General features: G+C 36.4%; 1 protein-coding gene across 13 annotated transcripts in view; it reads left to right on the top strand.

The window, feature by feature from the left end:
- Positions 1 to 21,670, top strand: part of MCTP1 (multiple C2 and transmembrane domain containing 1) — a 470,646-nt gene that overhangs the window by 298,080 nt on the left and 150,896 nt on the right. For 12 of the 13 annotated variants that reach the window (XM_037032114.1, XM_037032117.1, XM_037032110.1 and 9 more), the window contains 4 exons: positions 17,012 to 17,114; positions 18,846 to 18,948; positions 19,279 to 19,380; positions 19,760 to 19,834. In XM_037032114.1, the coding sequence (XP_036888009.1) occupies positions 17,012 to 17,114; positions 18,846 to 18,948; positions 19,279 to 19,380; positions 19,760 to 19,834 (383 nt within the window). The remainder of the gene's footprint in view (positions 1 to 17,011; positions 17,115 to 18,845; positions 18,949 to 19,278; positions 19,381 to 19,759; positions 19,835 to 21,670) is intronic. The other variant, XM_037032112.1, reaches the window with a different exon arrangement.

The raw sequence follows: 21,670 nt of genomic DNA, 5'->3' as shown, positions 1-21,670 counted from the left end.
ACAGCACTTACAGTTTCTTTGAAGAGGTAATTATCAACTCATTCCTAACCTTAGAAGATAACAGCTATCAAATATTCTTTCAATATCGGTGTACCTGAAAACAGCTGGAGAGAAGTCAGTTTGTAATCTTTCTGGGTACATGCTGATTTGGCTCCTTGTACTAAGCAATCAGTGAATGTTAACTTTATTCATTTTCTTTTTTATTTCTGATGTGGTTGTAATCAAATTAATCTGGACACAGGGATTTCTTTATTATTATTATTATTATTATTATTATTATGCCATATTTATTATTAAAGCCAACAGTCAACAATAAATGATCGACTACTCTCTTTGTTCACTTTGGACATGAACTTGAAGACTGTAGTAGGAATATAATATTGCTTTTACACTGCGGAGGTTACGCCTAGCCTGTGATTCCCAGCAGCAGGTAGATTAAGGAATTCAGGGCAATGACATTGTCTCTGAGGAGACACCTTCACTTTTCTTCAGGATTTTCTGTAGGGGAACACACAGTGTTTTGCTGAAAATATCTAAGATAGGGAGAAAAGCCTAAACAAATCAGTATCTCAGAGGGCACCTAAGTGCTCAGAACTATCGCTGAACATTTATAATGGGCACAATAATTTCTTATAGAAAAATTCAAGTGCTATTTACTTTACAAGCTTAGAAACCTGCCCGTCACAAAAGTTGAATGCAATTATATAGTTGGTTTCTCTTGGAGAGAAGCTGTCATTACTTTCAAAACTTCATGAATATGCAAGCCGTGTTAACCCTGTTGGCCTCTGTGCCACTGTGGAAGTTAAAGTACATGTTCCTTCAAAGCTGACAAAAACAGATATATCTCTTTCCAGTAGTTGTAATGTACTGATATGTAAATCACTGTGAATAACAATAGTCTTCTTCCTAGGGATTCAATGAGGTATAATTTTGATCTGATAAAATAAACTTTAATTTGGGAAATACTAAATAACAGATTCTTCATTTCTTCCTTCCAGTTCTGGGGATATAAATATAATGATTCCTCATTCTACTCTGGCCTTATCATCTAATGTTCTCTGAATTGAACGAGGAGATATTTAACTATTGAGGGGCAAGGGGATAACCCAGCCTTTGACTTTATTCACTCTCGGACCTTGTGTCATCTTTATGACATTTGTGATGGTGGCAGAAACTGAGGAGCATATATTTAAGTCCGAAATATCTGAGTACACTACCAACTTAAAAATATTTACTTCTAAAAAGGATAGGTATTTACATATGTACAGACCCTTCTTGGTCTTTACCATCAGATGTAGGGCACAGACAAGCTTTTTGCACATTTCAACTCTTACTTGTTAAAAGAAGTGCTTTAAAAATATGTCGTATATATCAGTGGATAATCACAGTCTGTCTCTACAAGATATTCAGCAACAGTTTAGGAAAATAGGGCACCGAGTCAATGGTGCCGTCTTCAAATCCTCAAATCAGCATCCATTTAGGGGTATTGCGTATGGAGAGGGGAGATTGAAAATCACTGATAACTGTGCTAAGTGAAGAATATTTTATGATCTGATGTAAATGAAGCTATTACTATAAGATGCTCAATTGCCTTTGGAACATTTTTTTCTGGACACATCTAACAAGACCAACTTAGCTCTATTTTAAAAATATTTTTAATGATTCAACCATAAACCTAAACTTCCGTAATTTTAGCAAACAATTTTAAATTACAACATTTCATCATTTAACGTGAGCACAGGAAAATGAAATTCTGTAATCTTTTAAGTAGCCATCCATCTTACCACACTTTCAAAGAATTTTTTTCCTTTCAAAATGTAAAATTTTTCTTTTGTGACAACACATTCATTGAGAAACATTGTGATACTGTATTAACTCTGTGTGAATAAAGAGCAATTGAGACTCTTTGAATGAGTGAGTATAAAGCACAAATTACTTTTTAATGAAACCCTCAATTCTTTCCCTTTCCACAAAAAGCCTACAGCCTTGTTCAGCTGAACACTACTACAGTAGGTCACTTCAGTTAAGCCCCTAATAAACTGTTGATAGTTGAGGGTAGTTTTTTCTTCAGTCTCAATAGCCCAGTGTTGGACAGTGCACTTCAAATCATTAAGGTTAATACAGATTTAAAAGAGATTAAGCCTGGTGGTTAAGGCCTCAATTTACAACTCCCACACATACACATGCATTGAGCAAGGCATAAGAGTGGATTGAAATTTCAGTCAAACTGTGGGCTGCCTTTCACAGCCTGAGAAAGTGGCACTCTGGTTTTCCAAGTTGGTCAGCTACATTCTTCGTGCGGGGGAAAAAGTTTGGTTAACTGAAAAATACTGTGCAGTACAACTTACTTACCTTTCAACCAGCCAGTGAAAAGGTCAAAGTCTCTCTGTGCCATCAAAGCAAAACGCAGAGACTGTCTGGCCCTGTGTGCACTGGGGAGGGTTCTCTCCACCACTAAATCAAGGTTTCCTTAAAACTGGAGAGACGGTGAGAAGAGAAAGACCAGTGTGGGGGAAGCTGATTTATTTTTTGGGGTGGTGGGAAACAGTGAATGTTGGAATTTGCCATTTCTGGCTTTTAATTATTCTTTTCCTTGGCTGGATCCTAATTTCTGCCTTCAACAGAACATCGGAAGTCTATAGCCAGTGAGGCTTTCTTTGCAGAGTATTTAGACCTGGCTGGTTGGTTCTTTCAAGTTCTAAGAGAAGTTAGAGAAAAGAATTCTCTCCTCAGCCCCTCCCTCTTCGTTTTCCCCTGGGTTGTTTTTTTGAGCTCCCAAGGAAGAGGTCACAGCCTCCCCAGGGATACCAGCCACTCAGTTTCAGAAACAGTGATATGGGAGCACTGTGAAACCCTTTCAAAAGATGCCCTACCTTTTCACTGTGTTAAAAGGTACACTAATATAAAACTTCTGCACCCCAGGTGAATTGCGATCTCAAATTAATGCGCCATCTCTTTCAGGAAACAATGGAGAGAGAGGGAGAGGAAAAGGAAGAGAGAGAATTTTACAATTAACGTAATCTGTCACTGAAATAGTCCCATTTAAATGAGCATATCTTTTTCTAAAGCAAGGCTCCAAATATAGACTTGCCTTTGACTTACCGGCCCCATACTCTGGAAACCTACTAGTTATTAAAGAGAGACGTTTACTACCCCTTTATTTGCATAGACTTTCCCCATGTTTTTTCTTTAGGAAAACCGTCTTCATTGTTGGAAAATATTTAAGTAGCAAAACAGCAGAAAAAGACATGCTACAGTTTTTTTCCAGCTTCCTGTGAGAGTCTTATTATCTTAAGAAATAACAGTTAGCAGCTCAGATTCATTAGCAGAGCTAAATTTAAGCCCCATTTGACAGGCTGCCTAGAAAACATTTTGTTTTGCTGTCTGTGGGCTTTAATTAAGATGTGTTCAATTTCAGTCCTCTCAGTCTAGCCCTCCCCCTTCCCCAACTTGCTGTGTCACAGACCGGCGATCAGACACTTTTAGATGGTCCGGCCCATGACTTTGACCTTCTGCGCAGTCCAGCGTTCCCTGGGGAACCGTTCAACTCATGAGGTCTGATTTCACACTTCCAGGATGCCTCAGCTCTCTTAACAATGACAGGGAGACAAAGCCCTTTAGAGCAGGCCGCATGGGGACTTGTTTAAATTGGAAACCAGAGAGGAGTCAAGGAACAAGGTTATGGGCTACAGAATAGTGCTTTTAATAAAGAGCTCACAGCTCTGGCTCAGCTCAAAGAGGTCTACCTCTGTACAATTAATTGAGCCATTTATCTGGAGCATCTTAGGCCTCTACTTTCTCACAGAATTGCGTGGTAAATATCAGTGAAGAAGCAAATGAGATATGCATGAAATGAATTTTAACACTTTGATTACTGTGCCTCCAGTCTTCATTAAAAGTAAATTTATTTGTATTTCTGACCTCATTATCAGTAGGCTGCCTGCATTTTTATTGGTTCCTGTGATCTCCAGCTTGTGTGTGTCATGAAGGTGTATTTTATACAGAGATTTCGATTTATTATTCTTGGTGTTTTTCCTTGAATATTATGGGTCTATTCAGAGAAAGAAAGTGAAAAGAAAAAGGCGAACCTGTTCTTTGAAAGTTTTATATACAGTTGGAGAAATGCCAACCACACATATATATATAACATATACATGTTACTGTCCTTTAAAAATTATGGTTTTTTGTGTGTTGCTTGAGTAGATTGCAATAAGACATACTCGATTGTTGCTTGAGTGGCCCTCAGATACAATGGGTCTCCTGGGAGAAGTAGTTGTGTTGCTTCTTTTATGGAATTGTAGCAGTTTGAATTTCTAATAGCTGGTTACTTGAATTGCCATTATCAAATTCATGATCATTATTTAAAATCTGTGTTGGAAGAAGAGAAAATATATATCCTTTAAACTCTACATAGTTCCATTAAAAGTATTATAATATATAAAAATATAATGGAAGTCCTTCATTTGCAAATTATCAATTACTAAAGTATACTTAGTAAATGATTTTTAGCAAAAATCATTTACTAAATATAAGAGGTTATTTGTGGATGTCATTCTCAATTTTTGAACTTTTACTGTCTAAAAATCTTAAAATTATATTGTTTAAACAAAAAGACCTAAGTCTTACACAAAATATATTGAAATTTGTCCAAGCAAAGTGTGCTTTATTTCCATTATATAACTTAATTTATCCCTGTTTGCTTTTTGATAACTAAGGTTGTCAAGAAGACTATCAAGCAGATAGTTTACTTTGAGAAGACATTTTATCCAATTTATAATGTATCAGAAATATCCAGCACCTGACATTCTTGTCATTATAATATCCTTAAATTAGAAAACAATATTACAAACATGTATGTTAAATATCTGAATACTATATAAGGCATCAAATTTGTAACGTGAGGCTATACAAAAGCATCAAATGGAAAGAAAGCATATCATTGATTCATTCTTTTATGTCAGCACATAGGTATAAAAGTGACTTCCTTTTAGTAATTGCATTTTTTTAAGAATCATATTTTAATTATAGAACTGCAAAAGTATTCTAAAATCAATCAGTGGTCACCAAATATTTGTGAAAAGAGGAATTAGAATCATAATTTAACACAAAGACTGGTGAGGCCTGAGTGTGAAGTAGTGTTTTACAGGGAATTGCAGGAATCCTGTGTGATTTGTATGCAGGTCACATGGTTGGAAGATACTGCTCTGGAAGAAGAGGTGGGATGACAAAAGAGATTAATAATTAGGTTTGATATGCTGTAGAGGCAAAAGACTATGGGCTGAGACAGTGGTGGTCCCTTTCTCACTGGGAAATGAGGGAGGGAGAAATACCATAAAATAAGTAAGTGAGTTCTGTGGAACTAAGGTTACAAAACGATCCTTTGAGTAAAGAAACAGAATTGCTGATTTGGTTTGGAGGGTTAGCTCCAGGATTTCACTCAGCACTTGAAGAAATGCTTTAAGATGTCAAACTCATTGTTTAAAATTAAACTATAATTTACATTTTGTTACATTATGATATAGTTGTGTAAATAAGTAATGCATGTCCTAGAAAGTTGGGTTTGGAAAATGGTGCCAAAAGAGAGCCTGTGAAACAAACCTTACTACAAGAATATTTGGGTTATACGATAATGTAGTTAGATACCTAAATGACTAAGCAGTCAGGCCAGAGGAGTGATGCTATTACAGGGTTGATCTCAGTGGGGAAGCCAAGCTGTGGGACACAGGGGTCTGTCCTTGTTCTGACCTGTTCTGCCCATTTACTAATGACTTTGGGGAGATAATTGACTGCTTTCTTATCAAACTGGCTCAGGGGGATAGTTAAATCATTTGATATGACACCAATCCATATATGTGTATTACATATAGTATATTTATATATGTATAATTATATGATAGACTTAGCTCAGGCTGAAATACATAGTCTTGGTTCAGCACAATGAGCAATAAAAAGTACGAATGAACATAGTCAATAATATTGCAATAAGTTTATATGGTGACAGATGATTACTAGAATTAGTAGTGTGATCACTTTTTAAGGTATAAAAAAGTTGAATCACTATATTGTATACCTGAAACTAATATACCATAACCAATATAAGATTGTATACCAACTATACTTAAATAAAAAATGCATTTGAAAAAAGTACAAATGAGCCCTGGCTGGTGTAGCTTAGTGGATTGAGCATGGGCCTGTGAAGCAAAGGGTCACCGGTTCGATTCCCAGTCAGGGCACATGCCTGGGTTGCAGGCCAGGTCCCCAGTAGGCGACACATGAGAAGCAATCACACATTGATGTTTCTCTCCCATTCTTTCTCCTTTCCTTCCCCTCTCTCTAAAAATAAATAAATAAATATTTTTTTAAAGTACAGATGAAAGCCTTACGGAGTACAAAACAGTGATGTCTTGCTTTAACAGTGGGAAATACAGAAAATATTTTAGAATTTAAATTGAGTTTAAGCTCCGTGAGAGCTAATTACATATGCATCACTATTGTTACATTGAAGAAAAGGGCAATGTTGAGGATGATGCTCTCTTCTGGGCCCATCAGACACACTGTGGTGTGAATTCAGTTTTGGAAACTATCCTTTTTGACAAACAAGCCAGAATATATTCTAGATTGGGATAGCTGCTGGTTAAAGTCAAATCTATTGAGAATAGCTCAAGGAAAACGGTAATAACAATAGTAATTATAGTAACAACTAACATTCATTGAACCCTTATCACATGCCAGACACTACCCAAACTCGGTAAAAGGATTATCACAATTAATCTCACAACAACCTAATTAGGTACTGTTGTCGTCACTTTACAAATTGGAAAAGTGAGATGTGGAGAGGCTAAGTAACTTGTCTCCATTAGCCTGCTGGGCAGACACTGTGACAACTCTGGTCGTGATTCCTACTTGCAGTCTGCAGCAGCAGAATAGACTCCACATGCTCAGTTAGCTGAGTTTGAATGTCACATCTTGGTGTATCTGATGGGTGCGACCTAAATTACATCCGCAACCCCAGCTGCAAGAAAGTCTAGAAATGTCACTTTGGCCTTTTTGGCCTCTCTAGTGCTGGAAGTGATGCTAGAAGATGGTTAGAATAGATGCTCAGCAAGGCATCCACACTATCTAGTACAGGAGGGCAGGTAATGAACATTAATCAGATACTAAGCGGCTTATGGGGTATACCCAAACTTGAAAGTTACTACAGTGGGCACATCATGGAATAAATGAAAGCTACAGAGACACATTGGGCTACAAGAGCACAATGTAAAGAAGCATTTTTCAAAAATTATAATTGTCAAAAAATAGATCAGCACATTCCCATGGAAGTGTTGACTTCCCCATCACTGGAACTGTTGAAACCGAGCCTGTATGACCCCATGGTTGCAGAGATTCAAACCCTAGATGAGCTTTTGAATTTGGCCTCTCTAAGGCTGTTCTCCCACCTCTCAGAACCTGAGATCTTGCAGTAGGTGCCAAGATGAAAAACAAACTCCTGAATGAATAGATATTATGTAGAAGAGAAATAAAAAGACAAAGATATCATTCTAATGACAAAGGCTTGACATATGACAATTTTCAGTTTAATTACCTAAAAATATAAAAAGATGCAATCACTTAATAAAGTACTTAAATTTTTTTAAGTCTAAAGAATTTTATTGCACTGCAAAAGATCTCTTCACCTAATTAATTTACTTATAGGGACAATTATCTGAAACCTCATGCCTTTCCATGGAACATCTAATTGAATATATATTTACTGTGGGTCCTAAAATATCTATGGAAAAAGAGAAGTGACTTGTAAAGAGAAAGAAGCTTGTGATATATTTTTATACTCATTTTAAACCAAACAATTTTTGTGTTCCTAATCTTGTAACAAGTCACTTGCATATAGTTTCTATATTAAATATTAATGGAAAATAAAGTAGTTAAACATTTTTAGCACAATTTATCTAGACTATTAAAAGCTTGGGCATAATTTTTCAGAGTCTCTCCTAAGTTTTATAGATTCCATAGTCTTCTTTTCCTTTCTCTCCCAGTTTCTTATCTGTCTCATTTTATTTTCTATTCTCTTGTCATAAATTTTAAGCCTCTTAGAATATACCAAGATGATTCAATTTTAGGACTCCAGAATATAGATAGTTACATACAATACTATGCATATTCTTTTGCATCTACTTTCAGATCTCAGAGGAAATAAACTCATATTTACATGAAGCTTTATTTCTGTTGCACTTTGTCGTGGTTCTCAAAGTGTAGCCCCAAACTTCTGAGGGTCCCCAGCCCCCTTTCAAGGGTCTGTGAAGTCACAACTACTTTCATAATAATACGAAGATGTCATTTGCTTTTCTCACTCTCACCCTCTCATGAGTACGCAATGGAATTTTTCAAAGGCTGCATAATATTGGATCGCTCTGATGTCAACATGTCATGAATTTATCATTGTTATTTTTGAATGAATAATTAATAGTTTTACGTGTTCTAATTTTAAATTTCTAAAATGGTAAATTTTGATAGATCTAACCTGTATAAGCAAAAGCCTTTTAAGATCCTCTAAGATCCTCAATAACTTTTAAAAGTTCCTAAGACCAAAATGATTAAAAACTGTTGCTGAAGGGTGATGATTTTCAGTTGGGGGAGGGCAGTATGGGCTCCCAGGGTGTTTTTGAGATTTGTGGGGAAATTTAATTACAGGAATTACTGGGAACCCTGCTGGTACTGATGGCAGGGAGCTGGAGACACTAATGTCCTCGGAAGCCTTTAATAGTAAAAACTGTCCCATGTCCTACATGACTAAATATGGACATTGATAATAGGTTTAAATTTTGTTTCATGATTATCTGAGCCTTGACTACATCCTGAAATACATATTATTCGCACAGTCCTTGCAAATGGCTGGCATTTTACACCATAAACACCAAAAAACTTCAGGTGATCTCCTAGGCACTTCATGATGCTATTCCCCAATAACTGCTTTGACAGGTTCCCCTATTCTTCCATTGCTCACTGAGCCCCATTGTTGGGGGCCCTGAGCGCCCAGGCTTCGGGCTGTCCCTCTCCCCTGCCTGGAACACTTTGTTCCCCATGTCCGCCCCGCTGTGCCTTCACTTCCTTCAGTTCTTTGCTAAGACCTCACCTTCTACTTGAGTCCAACACCAACCACCCTAATTACATTCATAAACCGTGTCTCTTCTGCATACTCTTCCAACCTCTTACCCTGTTCTATATTTTTCTGTGTGGCATTAACACATATCACTCTCTAATATACAATAAAATCTATTTATTATTAATGTCCAATATTTATTCTGTTTTTCTTCCCTCACCACCACAAGTAAACTCCAAGGAACCAGAAACCTTTACTTTTTTGTTCACATGGCCTTTATTATTCATAGTAGACATGCCATCAATACTTGTCAAATAAATCAACATATGGTTTATTATAAACAACATTTTATTTGGTCTCCTCAATAATAGCATTAAGGCATTCTATTACATTTCAAAACCATGGATAGGTCAGCTTTATTTGATTCATAATAGGAAGGGGGGCATCACAATGTCCTCAATATGAAAGATGTGTTCGATCTAGAGGGCCAAGAGCCACAGCTCAGTTTTCCTGCCACTTTGAAACCTGCTTTATGACTTACTGAGAAAAGAGAAGCCCTGTTATTATCGTTCAGTCTCTGAATCAGATCCAGTGGGAACCTAGGGAAGAGTGTCAGTTAATGTAATTCTACCAATCAGGTGTTTAAAATATGTTTAGGTCAGTCAGGGAAAGAGGCTGAGGTCAAAGCCCCCACCCCAGTGATGGGGGGTTGGGGGGGGTGGGGATTGGAAGATGTCTCCAACATGCGTTGCTTTTTGTCCTTGTGGATCCTGTTGAATTCCCTCTCTATCACATTGTTATGTGTTATGATGGAAATTTCAGTTTGCAGAAAGGACAGATGGAAACCTTGATTACAATTTTTTAAAAAAGATGAAAGTATAGCTATTTCAAACTGTGGCAAGTGAGGAAATTAAACCAAAGAGCTTAATTTGTGCAAGGTAGGCCCCAAATAAAAGGCCCCCATGAGTATGAATTGCTCTCCGTGCTGTTCAAAGCCTCCGGTGTTTACAGAGTCATGGCAACAAAGAGGTGGTCACTGGGTTCCCCTCCCCCACCCCACCCCACACACATTTTTATAACACATCTCATCCAGCAGACTGAGCTACTTGTCAGTAGCAAAATGACCCCTGGACAAAGCCCACCACTGATGGATCAGGATTAACTTTCTATTCTGGGAGTAAGAATATCATTGAGTATCTTTTGAGTGACTTTAATGCTCAAACCAGTAGTTTGCAAAAACTGAAGTCATTCACTTGCTTATAAAACAGGTAGCAAGCAAGCAGGGGTGGTGCAGACTTTCCCACAGTTCTTTGTAAATATGTCAGTGTTGTGACCTCAGAGATCAAGGGCTAAACAGTGAGAGAGAATTAGCCAGTCTGTGCACCTCATTTAATCCTCAGTGCTGTTTTGAAGATTGCCAGAAAGGATGCCCACTGGAGACAATTCTGACATTTGTTTTTTATTGTTGTAGAAATGGCTTTTCACCATAAGAAGAACTGAGGTAATAGAGTATATGCTTTAAAATCTGTTATTGATTTAGTTTTATGAGTTAAGGTAAAAAAAAGTCTCTTTCCAATTTTAATTCCCTTAGGAGATTTTTTTCCTATAAAAATCTGTAGGAAAAAATAGCCCTTAGTATTTAACTAGGTTATGTATAAATGCAACAGCCCTCATGTAAGGTTTTTCGTATATTTTGAATGATTTTATTTTATTTTGTAATCCATTTTATAGGAGATGCATTAACATATATCTCAATTTTTGTATTATAGAGAACATATTAAAAGGATACACAAATAGATTAAAGCTAAGTATTCCTGATCATAAATTGTTAGTCTCTTTTTTATATAATTGTCTTTCACTGCTAAAACTGCTAGTGATAAAGAGATATAATCACCACAGATCACCAGGGGCACCTCCTTTGGGGAAAGTCTTCCCTTCCTTTTCCCTTTCCTGTTCTAGAGTTAGAGCATGATATGCTTTCTCTTCATTGCTGCTATTAAACCCTTCACTTACCTTTATTACAGTGCTTACCACCCTGCACCGTAATTGTTATTTACATGTCTGTCATGCCCTCTAAATTGTGTGTGCCTTGAGAGCTGGACTATGTCTTAATCATACTTATAATTCGGGGGCGAGAAGAGCAGACACTCCACAAGTAATTAATGCTTCAAAAGGTATCCTTATTTCTTCCTAGAAAATTGTCAACATGGAAAATTACCATGTTCTCAAGGAAAGCTAAGATTCTCTTCTAGCTGTCATGGTGCTTAATGCAATCAACCCCACTGCCCGCACCCTCCCTCAGCACTGCTGCAATTGCTGTCTTGCATCCAAACCAAAGTCCCCAGTTTTACATACTGCAAAGGGCAGGAAGAAGCACCTTTTTTGGGCTGAAATGGTGGACACCAAGGAAAAACCAGTTGTTACTCACAGGTCGGCTGAAGTCTTAGGATAGGAATGAGTAAGAGGGAGATGAAATTATATAATCTGTGTTCCTATACATTTAGGCTCTTTAAATAGCCAAAAATTATCAGAAACAAAATGCACTTCAATTTTGGATACTGCTGTATTCTTTAACTCACCTAGCCCTACTGTGTGGAGGAGAAGCATCACAGGTATGGCCCTGCACCACTCTCTGAGCTTTGCAGAGTATAATGCACTTTGGAGATATCGACACTCAGTCCTTAGACAGCCTCACTCCTCAGATACTATCAGCAGGCAAGGCTACACAGCACAGCGTCTAACTGTAATGATGAAAAGGATGAAAGAAAGGAATAATTAAGGAGATAATTAATGGTTAAGTCCATCACTGGTATTTCTGTGATTGTTTTCATTTGTTTAAATGGCACATAGTCGGGGCTGCGAAATTTAGGAACTGAAAAGCCAGTCATTTAAAGCACCATTTAGCAACCCAGATGAGCACATTAACTGTGTGTAACCACTTCTTTAAAATAAAACTACATTGTATGCTTTTTAGTAGTAAGTTTATAGAATTCAATATTGTACATTTACTATTGGTTTGGTTGAAATCACTGTTAATTTTTAATTGCCCTTGAATCATGCTGTGGCAGAAGGACACTTTCTGGATTAGTCAAAAATCACACACTGTGTAATGACCTGATCTTGGCATCCATCCCTGATACCTGTAAATGGATAACTCTTTATAAGGAAAAGGTAAATAGAAGTTAACATCAAATAGCCTACTCTTTTCTTACCTAAATTTTCCTCTGCTAGATTATTGATATCCAGTCTGTGCAGTTTGTTGACTGCTTCTTGGGCTTAGAAAAAAGCACAGGTTTGGCTAAGCTGAATGAATTTTTTTTAATCTCCAAATAATAGTATCAGGCATAATAGATTGTTCAATATTGACATCTTCAAATCCCTTTAGTTTTACCTTCAAAATATATCCAGAATCTAACTACTCTTTATCCTCTGGATGATTGCCATAGCCTCCTAATGCTTCTCCCTACTTCCTCCGGTGCCCTCTCTCTACCTGTTTTCCAGACAGGAGTCATCAGATCATGTCACGCGTCAGCTCAGATCCCTCCAAACCCATCCCCCTCCACGTAGAGGGATAGCCAGATCCGATGGAGGCCTGCCTCCCTCCCTGCACCTCTCTGACTATGTCGTCTGTGGCCTTCCCTGCCACAGTCCCTTCCTCCAGTCACAGTGACTTCCTGGGTGTTCCTGGAAACATCAGACACAGTCACGCCTCTGACCTTCCCATGACCTGTCCCTCCAGGTAGCCCAGGGCTCACTCCCTTCCTCCTTCATTCCTTTGCCCGTGTCCTTTTATCAATGAGACCTTCTCTGGCAGTCCCTTTCAAAATTGCAGCGACGTACCCGCACCCCTCATCACTCTTCCCATTTTTATTTTTCTTCATAGTATTTATCGCCTTCTAAAATACTCTCAAATGTTATTCACTATCTATCTTCTTTCTCATTATACAAGGCCATGAATTCAAGGTTGTTGTTTTTTCATTGTTTTACGCTCTTATATCTCTCAACACATAGAACACTGCCTGATACCTGATAAGTAATAAGTATTTGTTGAATGAATGAATTTGTGGTAAAAACATTAGCCAGTTCTTCCTGTGTGTGGCCTACTAACTACTAAGAAATGACATAGTTATTAGGGAAGGTCTTGCCTAGTGGTTTCCATTGAAATATATTTCATTGAAGGGAACTTGGACCCTAGGGGTAGAGCAAGGGCTCTGAAGGTCAGACAGACTCAGGTTTAAATAATAGCTCTACTACTTACACCCTGTGACCTGGTGAGTTATAGAATCCCCCAGTGTTAGTTTTCTCATCTGTAAAATGGGGATAGTAAAAGTTCCTTTCTCATAGAGTGGTCATAAAATCTTCAAGCAAATGAACATAAAACGTAATGTTGGACTTATAATGATATAAAACTCAGTAAATGTTTACAATTATTATAGTATTATAATTGCCCTTTATTTGCTAATTTCTTAAATAAAATATTTTACAAATCTTCATTCTTTGCACTAGGAGATTTAACTCAAGGAATGACTTGTTTTTCGTTATTTTTGTACTTAAAGCACATTTTGAAGTTTTATATATTTCTGCTTGAAAAGACATTACTTAAAGCTATTACTTATTGATGCTCTACTTGTGTGTGCCAGACCATCTGTGAGTTATATTCTAAGTATTATCTCTGCAAGGGGCCGTTACAGTCACTGTGTTGTTTTGAAGGGAACGGGCCCAGGGCCGTGGAATGAGTGTTCAGTCGCAGTTTGCTCAGCCTCCAAAAGCTAGGCCTCTTCCCCCAGACCACAGTCCTCTCACTTCAACTTCAGTGCCTTACCCAGTGCTCTTGGAAGTTCATGGAGTCGTTGAGCATTTGAAATGTGTGGCGTAGCTCAAGCGAGGGGCTGAAAAGCTCTTGAGGTAGGAGATGAAGCTAAGAGACTGTATCCCATGCCATACAATGTGGATTTTAACCTATAGGCCCTGAGAAGACATCAAAGGTGTTACACTTGAGAGTAAGGTTTCAGAGATGTGTAAAATGGCACAGTTTCCAAGGATCGGTTCATGTCACAATCCAGTCTTTTAATATGACTCTAAGCACATTAAGAATAATGGATTTTAGACTGGGAAAAATCATGTATAAATTAAAGCCATGTTAAATAGGAGTTGGGTCTATCTTAGGCAAAGGCTCTTTTTAAAAAAAAACATAAGTACCATTACATTTTACACAGTGTCTAATAGCATGGTCTCTTAAAAATTATATTGCCTACCGACTTCAAGTTATAAGAAAAGTGCGGATAGGACAATATTTTTTGCGGATGATAGTATGGCACTGGAATTTAAAATAGCAAAACGACTGACAAGTGGCTTCAGAAGATGCTCCAACTGTTGTTTTGGTCTCTGGTGCTTCAGTACCTTTATCCCAATAGTGAACAGTGACTGGGAGAGTTAAGTAATGTAATGAATGGCAGGTGACTGTTACCGGTTTTCCCTGGGAATAGCCTTATGAAATAATCAACTAAGAAAATCTGAATAGCTACTGCCTCCTGGGCATTGCTAAATGTATTGGTTTCTTAACAAGACATGGAAAGTGTTAAACATTAAGAACAGATTTTGTTTCTTTAAGATCTTTCAGCCAATTGCTGACTCAAGATTTGCTTTTTGTCAGCAAATAAAGACACACTAACAAAGAAGGTGTTGATTTTTAAGAGATTTTCCATGGGGTTAATTTTTTTTTAAATGGAAACTTTTCACACAATTGGATATAATTCCTGTGAAAAAAATCAAATAAAGATTTTCATCCTCTGCTTGTGGATGTTTAAAGTACCTCCCCGACCCCTCCAGGTGTTGGTCTCTGGCGTTAGTTCTTACCCTTTGGCTGTGGGAGAGGCGGCAGAGTTCTGAGTGAATCTTGTGCACATTGTCAGTCACTTGAGGGCAAGTAAAACCAACTCAACTGAGGCAGACTAGTGATTGAAGTAGAGCAAGTGAAAATGGGGGAACAAAAAGCAGGAGTACTACCTTTACATAGTCCTTTCTTACTGAATTAAGATTAAGATGAACATGTGAGAAAAAAGGAAGTCCGAGGAAGAGTGTGAGAGTTACACATGTCTTCTAAGTATGTGCTTCTAAAGCTAATCATTTCATCTAAAGTCTTGTCTAAAGTGACATAGTTACTTGTTCGACAAGGAATCATCAATATGGCTTCAATGTTCTCTCTTGTTATTATAGCAGATATTTTTATCTCTCCAGCACTTTTATAAACTCTTTGAGGTTGTAGTAGTTTATATTCTCTGTTCCTTTGTTTACACCCTAGTGCCCAGCACAAAGCTAGGTGGAAAGAGGATACTTAATACTAGCCGTAAGAATAAGCAAGGTTTTAAGAACTGTTTGAATGGAATTTCTATGCTTGTAGGTGAATCATATGGGAGAAAAAGTGTTGTTTATGTGGCAAATAAAACTTAGTACAATGTGTCTAATAAATGAAATATTTTTGAACACTATTTCCCATGGTGTGTGGGTTGTAAGTGAGGATAGTAGCAGGCAGGGCAAAGAGGAATGAAGGTGGGAAAAAAGGTAACACACATCCAAAGTTACAGGTGAATTTGCACCAGACCTAGGAGACTTTCTAGTCCTCTCTTCTTTACTGAAAATTGTCCCCAGGACCAAAACTTGAGGAGACTACCGTAATGTTATCCTGAGGTATATAAGGCCACTGAGCTAACACATAAATATTAAATCTTTTTAAATATAAAATTAATAAATTACATTAAAGGTGAGTTAAAGTTTGTACAGCTCATTTTAAGAATTGCAGCATGGAAAGTAAGTACACTGCTGTGTGAGAATACATAGCTTATCTGTCACTGTTAGCTAATGAATTCTTTCCCTATTAAAATTTAATTGAAAATCTTCAGTGATATTAAGCTTTCACAGAAGTGTAAACTACTGTGACTATAATTCACAATGCATTTAAAACAATTATTCTTTATCATTAAAGTTAATAATATGCACATTAACCTCTTATGTAGTCTAAATCAATATTGTAGTTTAAAAGATATGACCTCTGGACAGCTTTGTCTAAATATTGATTTCATTGTCATTTGTATAAGGTATCAAACAAATTACATGCTGCACTAATATCATTAATGCTGCCCCCATAGAGCCTCTGACTTTATGGGTTCTTATAATACAGGACGTGACATTACCGAATATTGAGGACCTCACGAAATATACTTGCTGAATGGACGAGATTAGACTACGGAAGAACCAAGTTGTTGTAAACAGATAACTTCCAGCCCCTTTACTCTCCGTAGACAAAAGTGAAAGACTGCTCTTTAACATGCAGGTTGTTTGTTGAGGTTAAGTCTCAAAAGGCAGATTTTTTTTTCTGCCTCGGAGGTTCTAATTTACCTTCTTGTGATGTCTTAGATATTTCAGAAGACAGTCTTAAGTCAGATTAAAGTGTTGTAATTCTGCAATATAGCAGTTTTCCCCAAATCAACTTGTTTAGAAATTTGTTACAAGTTACCAGTCAGATGAGTTAGAAAATATATGGATAAAAGTAAAGAGCCCGAACCTTTCAAATGGTTGCTATAGAATTAAATAAAAACTGACTTAGGGGTGGACAGGCATCACATTTTCCCCTTGTAGTTAGCAGTTACATTATTTTTTGTAAAAAATTAGAAATTGAAATATCAGCTGTATAATCTGCGTTCGTTTACTTTTTTTCTGGTTCTATATTTCAATGAGTAACCGTGAATAACACCATCCAGTTACAGCTAACTTTATTTTGATGTTGTTTAAGAAATGTTTTTCATTGTACTTCATTTTTTAATAAAAATTCTTTAACAAGAGATGTGGTTAGAATTATGACACTCTGAGTTGTGGGTGCTATTTATTCTAAAAACATTCCCCCCAAATCTCTTGTAGGTAAAAGTGACCCATTTTGTGTAGTTGAACTGAACAATGATAGGCTGCTAACACATACCGTCTACAAAAATCTCAATCCTGAGTGGAACAAAGTCTTCACATTGTAAGTAGTCATTACCTCGGGCTCATTTCAAAAATGGTGCTAAATGACATTTACTTTTGAGATTTTTGTGTGTGTATTTATTCTTAACTGATTAACAACTCAGTGCATCTGGGCTGCCTTTGCTAGCAACAATGAATATCATAATTGCAATACCTTCCTATAGGGAAACCTGGGGGAAGGCCAAGTCTTTTTTCTTTGTTTTCACAGATATTTTTTAAACTATACTTTCCATATGGTTTGTCTAAGGATTTTGCTCCCATTAACTGAATTGCCATACTGCTTCTTCCTTTTATACTTTCTATTGAAATTCTCCTCAATTGCACTGACACCAAGCAAGACAAAGCTCTATTTGTTCCATTGCTCAAATCAGCAAACAATCCAGTCGCCGATTCGGCAGATGCTTCAGTTTTGGTTTGTTGCATTTCAGCACAATAAGAATGTTAAGTATTGTCCTAGGTACCTAAACACCCTATTCGTTAATTTTTCTTTTGTTTTAAAAAGTTTATAAACCATTTTGATCATGCACTGTAAAAGCTTCCAGTTCTATACTACAGTATCCCCTAAGGTCATTTTTTTTGTTTGTTTTTTAAACTGGGCTTTGGTAACAAACTCTAGATAAGGGAAAACTCCAAACAGAAGTACGTCTTAAAAGTTTTTAATATAGTTTTTTGTATTTAAAAATCTTCTGAATTTCTTATTAATGTCTTATAATGTCTCTGCTTCAGAGCCAGTAACTAATCAAATTTAATTGTCTGACCAATTTATCTTTAAGGAATTCCACATTTTTATAAGAGATGAAAGCCCTGGTCAGGAGACTTGCGTTCTTGAGACAGTTGTAGAGAGTGTTTTTCTCTGGAATGCATAATTGAATGAATAGGGTTGATTATTATCAAAGCCATTAATTGATTGTGCCCTGATAAAGCCTCTTCTCACATGTGGTTGCAGTCTTTTAGTAATGAATACATTCATTTTTTGTGTTCTCTTAATTTGTGTTTTCTTGGTAAACAGTTTGATCAAAGAAAAAATGCTGTAAACAATTGGGGCTTATTTTTTCAGAAACAAAAATATGAGGAACTTGTATAGTTGTTTATTAACATATGGTGTTTTTGGAACATAATGGAATACTACCTAATATCTAAATTCTAGGATGGTACAGTTGCTATCAGTGTTACATTTTCCCCGTTCTGTTTTCTGTTTCAGTTAAGTTATACTATAAATCCAACAGAAATAAGTCAATGTTTTTATGAGAGCTATAAACAAAAAGATGCTCTATTATAATAAAAAACAAAATTATATTAAACAAACTGTGACTCTTGCTAATATCAAACCTGGTGATGTTTTCTGTGGGGTAATATGAAGACAGAAATTATTGTGAGAGGGAGAAGAAGGAAAAGCCTAAAAAATATCAGGGCCACTTATTAGTGGTTTATTTTTATACAATAATTTATTCTGTACCCATCCAGATGGAAAATTACATTTCATTAAAAAATTATAACTTGAAATATCTGTGGCGCTCATAGTTCCAGATAATAGAACCATCACTGTGGTCTAACTAAGGTGCATTGTGGGAAATTCTGTCAGATACCAACCTACCTTGTGTATGTGTGTATGCAAATAGCATTCATAAACACACACACAATCAGCTGGAGCTATCTAAATTTTCAAAAGCATTTTTATTCTTGTTCTCTACTGATGAAGTCCTATATTTTCTTACATATGTTTATTATGCAGCAACATTAAAGATATCCATTCAGTTCTTGAAGTGACAGTTTATGATGAAGATCGAGATCGGAGTGCTGACTTTCTGGGCAAAGTTGCTATACCATTGCTGTCTGTAAGTTTTATTCACCTGACACACTGCTCTGTATTGCTTTTGCTCAAGGAAAAAAAAAAAACCCTTAGCTCTATATCTGTCATTTCTCAACGAAGGTCTGTAATAAGAACACTAAAAATTTTAACATACTCAATTCACGGCCATGTTGAATCCCATGATAGTTAATTTTTCCTGACAGACTTGATCCTGGTAATGAACAGGTACTTGTCAGAATTGCCACAGTTGTTTTGGGTTCTCTGTCAGTTTCAGCAGCTGGGGGTCAAAGGTCACCGAGGGAGTGTATTCAGTGGAGACCGTGAGACAGACGGCTGTCATGTCCTTTTCCCGCAGATTCAAAATGGTGAACAGAAAGCCTACGTCTTGAAAAACAAGCAGCTGACAGGGCCAACAAAGGGGGTCATCTATCTTGAAATAGATGTGATTTTTAATGCTGTAAGTCTTAACTTTGGCTTTTTTGTACTGCTAAAGAGTTCAGTTTCATGAAAGCTTTTGTTCCTGATTTGTAGAGAATTTCTGTCATTCCTCATTTTCTCTAAACCTTGATGTATCTTGGAGAATACGCTTCTGCCACTGCCTGGCACACCCACACTTTCTGTTCTAGTTGGCGGCTGCCGCAGCGGCTGAACTCCAGCCGCTGCCTGCCTGCGTAAGAAATGGAAGTGCATGCATGTGCCACTGTATACATTTATATTTTATGAGCACAGCAGCCAGGACTTTGAAAGTTTAGAAATTATTGCAAATTGAACTGCATGAAAACTTGTAAACATTTGTAATATATTAACCCATAACAGACACATATGTTGATGTATAGGTGAAAGCCAGCTTACGAACATTAATACCCAAAGAACAGAAGTACATTGAAGAGGAAAACAGACTCTCTAAACAGGTAAAAAGCAAGGAAAGATTAATCCCTCTGGGAAGAGCTGATTATATCTGTAAAACATCTAACTAAATTCAAATACACTTTGGAGATGTGGAGGGGGGAAGACTATGAAATTTTTGATCATCTACTCATGTGAAATGGCTCTTTCTTTTTTCCTTTCTTTTTCTCTCTTCCCTTCCTTTCCTTAAGTGATCAAGCGAGGACAATACCAAACTAATAAATTGAAGGGGGTGGTCAAAAAGGAAAGGGGATACTGTAGATGTTGCATAGAATGGATATGTATTCATGCATTAGCAAAAGAATGATCATTTTGAACATAAAATACAATTTGATTGCCATGGAATGTGTAAATGAGAACACCAAAAGCTGAGGTTCAAATATTTGTCCAGACCACCCACAGGTATGGTGCAGGTGTGTGTAAAGTGAGCCCAGCACAAAGCTCTTCCCTCTAATCCACAAGAGAGGGGGCTCCATCTTTTAAGGGAAACCTTCTTAATGAGATTTTGACTATGATCTTTTTGCAGTGAAGTTTTATTGACATTTTCAGCTAAGAAAATAGAAAATGAGGAACTCCGATTTTTCTGTCAGGAAGAAATTTTAAATTGGGCTTGATAGGTTGTAATTAGACTGATGGATTTAAATTAGGTTTGAATCAAGTTAGAAAGAGTACTAAGCGACCCCTTTAAAAATGTTTATTTCTAATTAACACAGCTAAAATACAATGTATTTGATACACCTATAAAGTTTACAGAACTCATTTGTCTGTAAAAATGTTTAATAATTTTTGTAGCATTAGAATGTCTTCTAATGCTACATTAGAAGTAGCATTCTAATTTTTATTTTTAATTCAATCAATTTATCATAAGCAGCAGGATCTTGGGTTATTTAAAGACAGTGTGTGAGTTACAAATGCAATATCTATCTAAATAGAAACACAGATTACATTTTTCTACAATTAGAGATAGAATTAATAAAAGTAGCTCTTAAAGAAAATGATCAGGGGCCAAGAAGGAGAACAAGTAGGGAGACCCTTAAATTCGAATGAAAGGAATTTGAATTTGAGTAACTTGTTAAAACTAGTATGCATGTACTTGCATCTATATTTACACACCTATAGTTTTCCCTATGACCTCAGTAAATTTTACATTGCCACTTCCTTAAAATACCAGATCAGCATTGAAGTGTATTTAGAAGTAACAAAATATTAACCTACAGACATATTATTCTAATTATTAACACAGCTATAGCTAATTTTTGAACATCATCTAGTTCTTTGTATAGTTGTGCCTTCATTTTAAATTTAAATTTTAAGTTATATAAATTCTCATATACCTTTTTTAGTAAAAGATTTTGTAAAGCACATGGTTACCATAATTTTTTCCTGACTCCAGAATTATAAGAAAATATAGGTTAAATTCATTCTGGGCAAGAGAAAGGTAGAGCTAAAGAGAAGGAGAGGGAAAGAAATAGAAAATGAGATATAATAGTAAGAAAGGGAGAATCCTACTAAAATGGTAGAAAAATGTTTTTATAATAAAGCAATACTTGGCAGGTTTTTCCCTAAGACCCAAAATAAAAACATTCTAAGTTATCCATTTCACTTCAAAATAGCTTAAAATTAAAGCCTTAAAGAATCTTAAAACCTCAATAAGATTTGAGAGTTAAAAGTATATTTAAGGTTTGTAGTATGTAAGTAGCAAAAAATGTTATTAATCCTTTGGAGATTTTTTTCCTTTTGAACAGAGGTAGTCTAATCTACCTGAAAATATTATTTAAAGAATGTATTTAGCTAAGAAATTGCTCTTATAATTCAGCTGCTTCCGCTTTCTCCAGAGATAC

The sequence above is a fragment of the Sturnira hondurensis genome, unplaced genomic scaffold (genome assembly GCF_014824575.4).
Source record: "Sturnira hondurensis isolate 20B ecotype Veracruz unplaced genomic scaffold, ASM1482457v3 Scaffold0021354, whole genome shotgun sequence".
In the NCBI taxonomy this organism is placed as follows: Eukaryota; Metazoa; Chordata; class Mammalia; order Chiroptera; family Phyllostomidae; genus Sturnira; species Sturnira hondurensis.
Note: the sequence above shows the minus strand (reverse complement) of the source record. Positions and strands in the feature narration are given on the sequence as shown.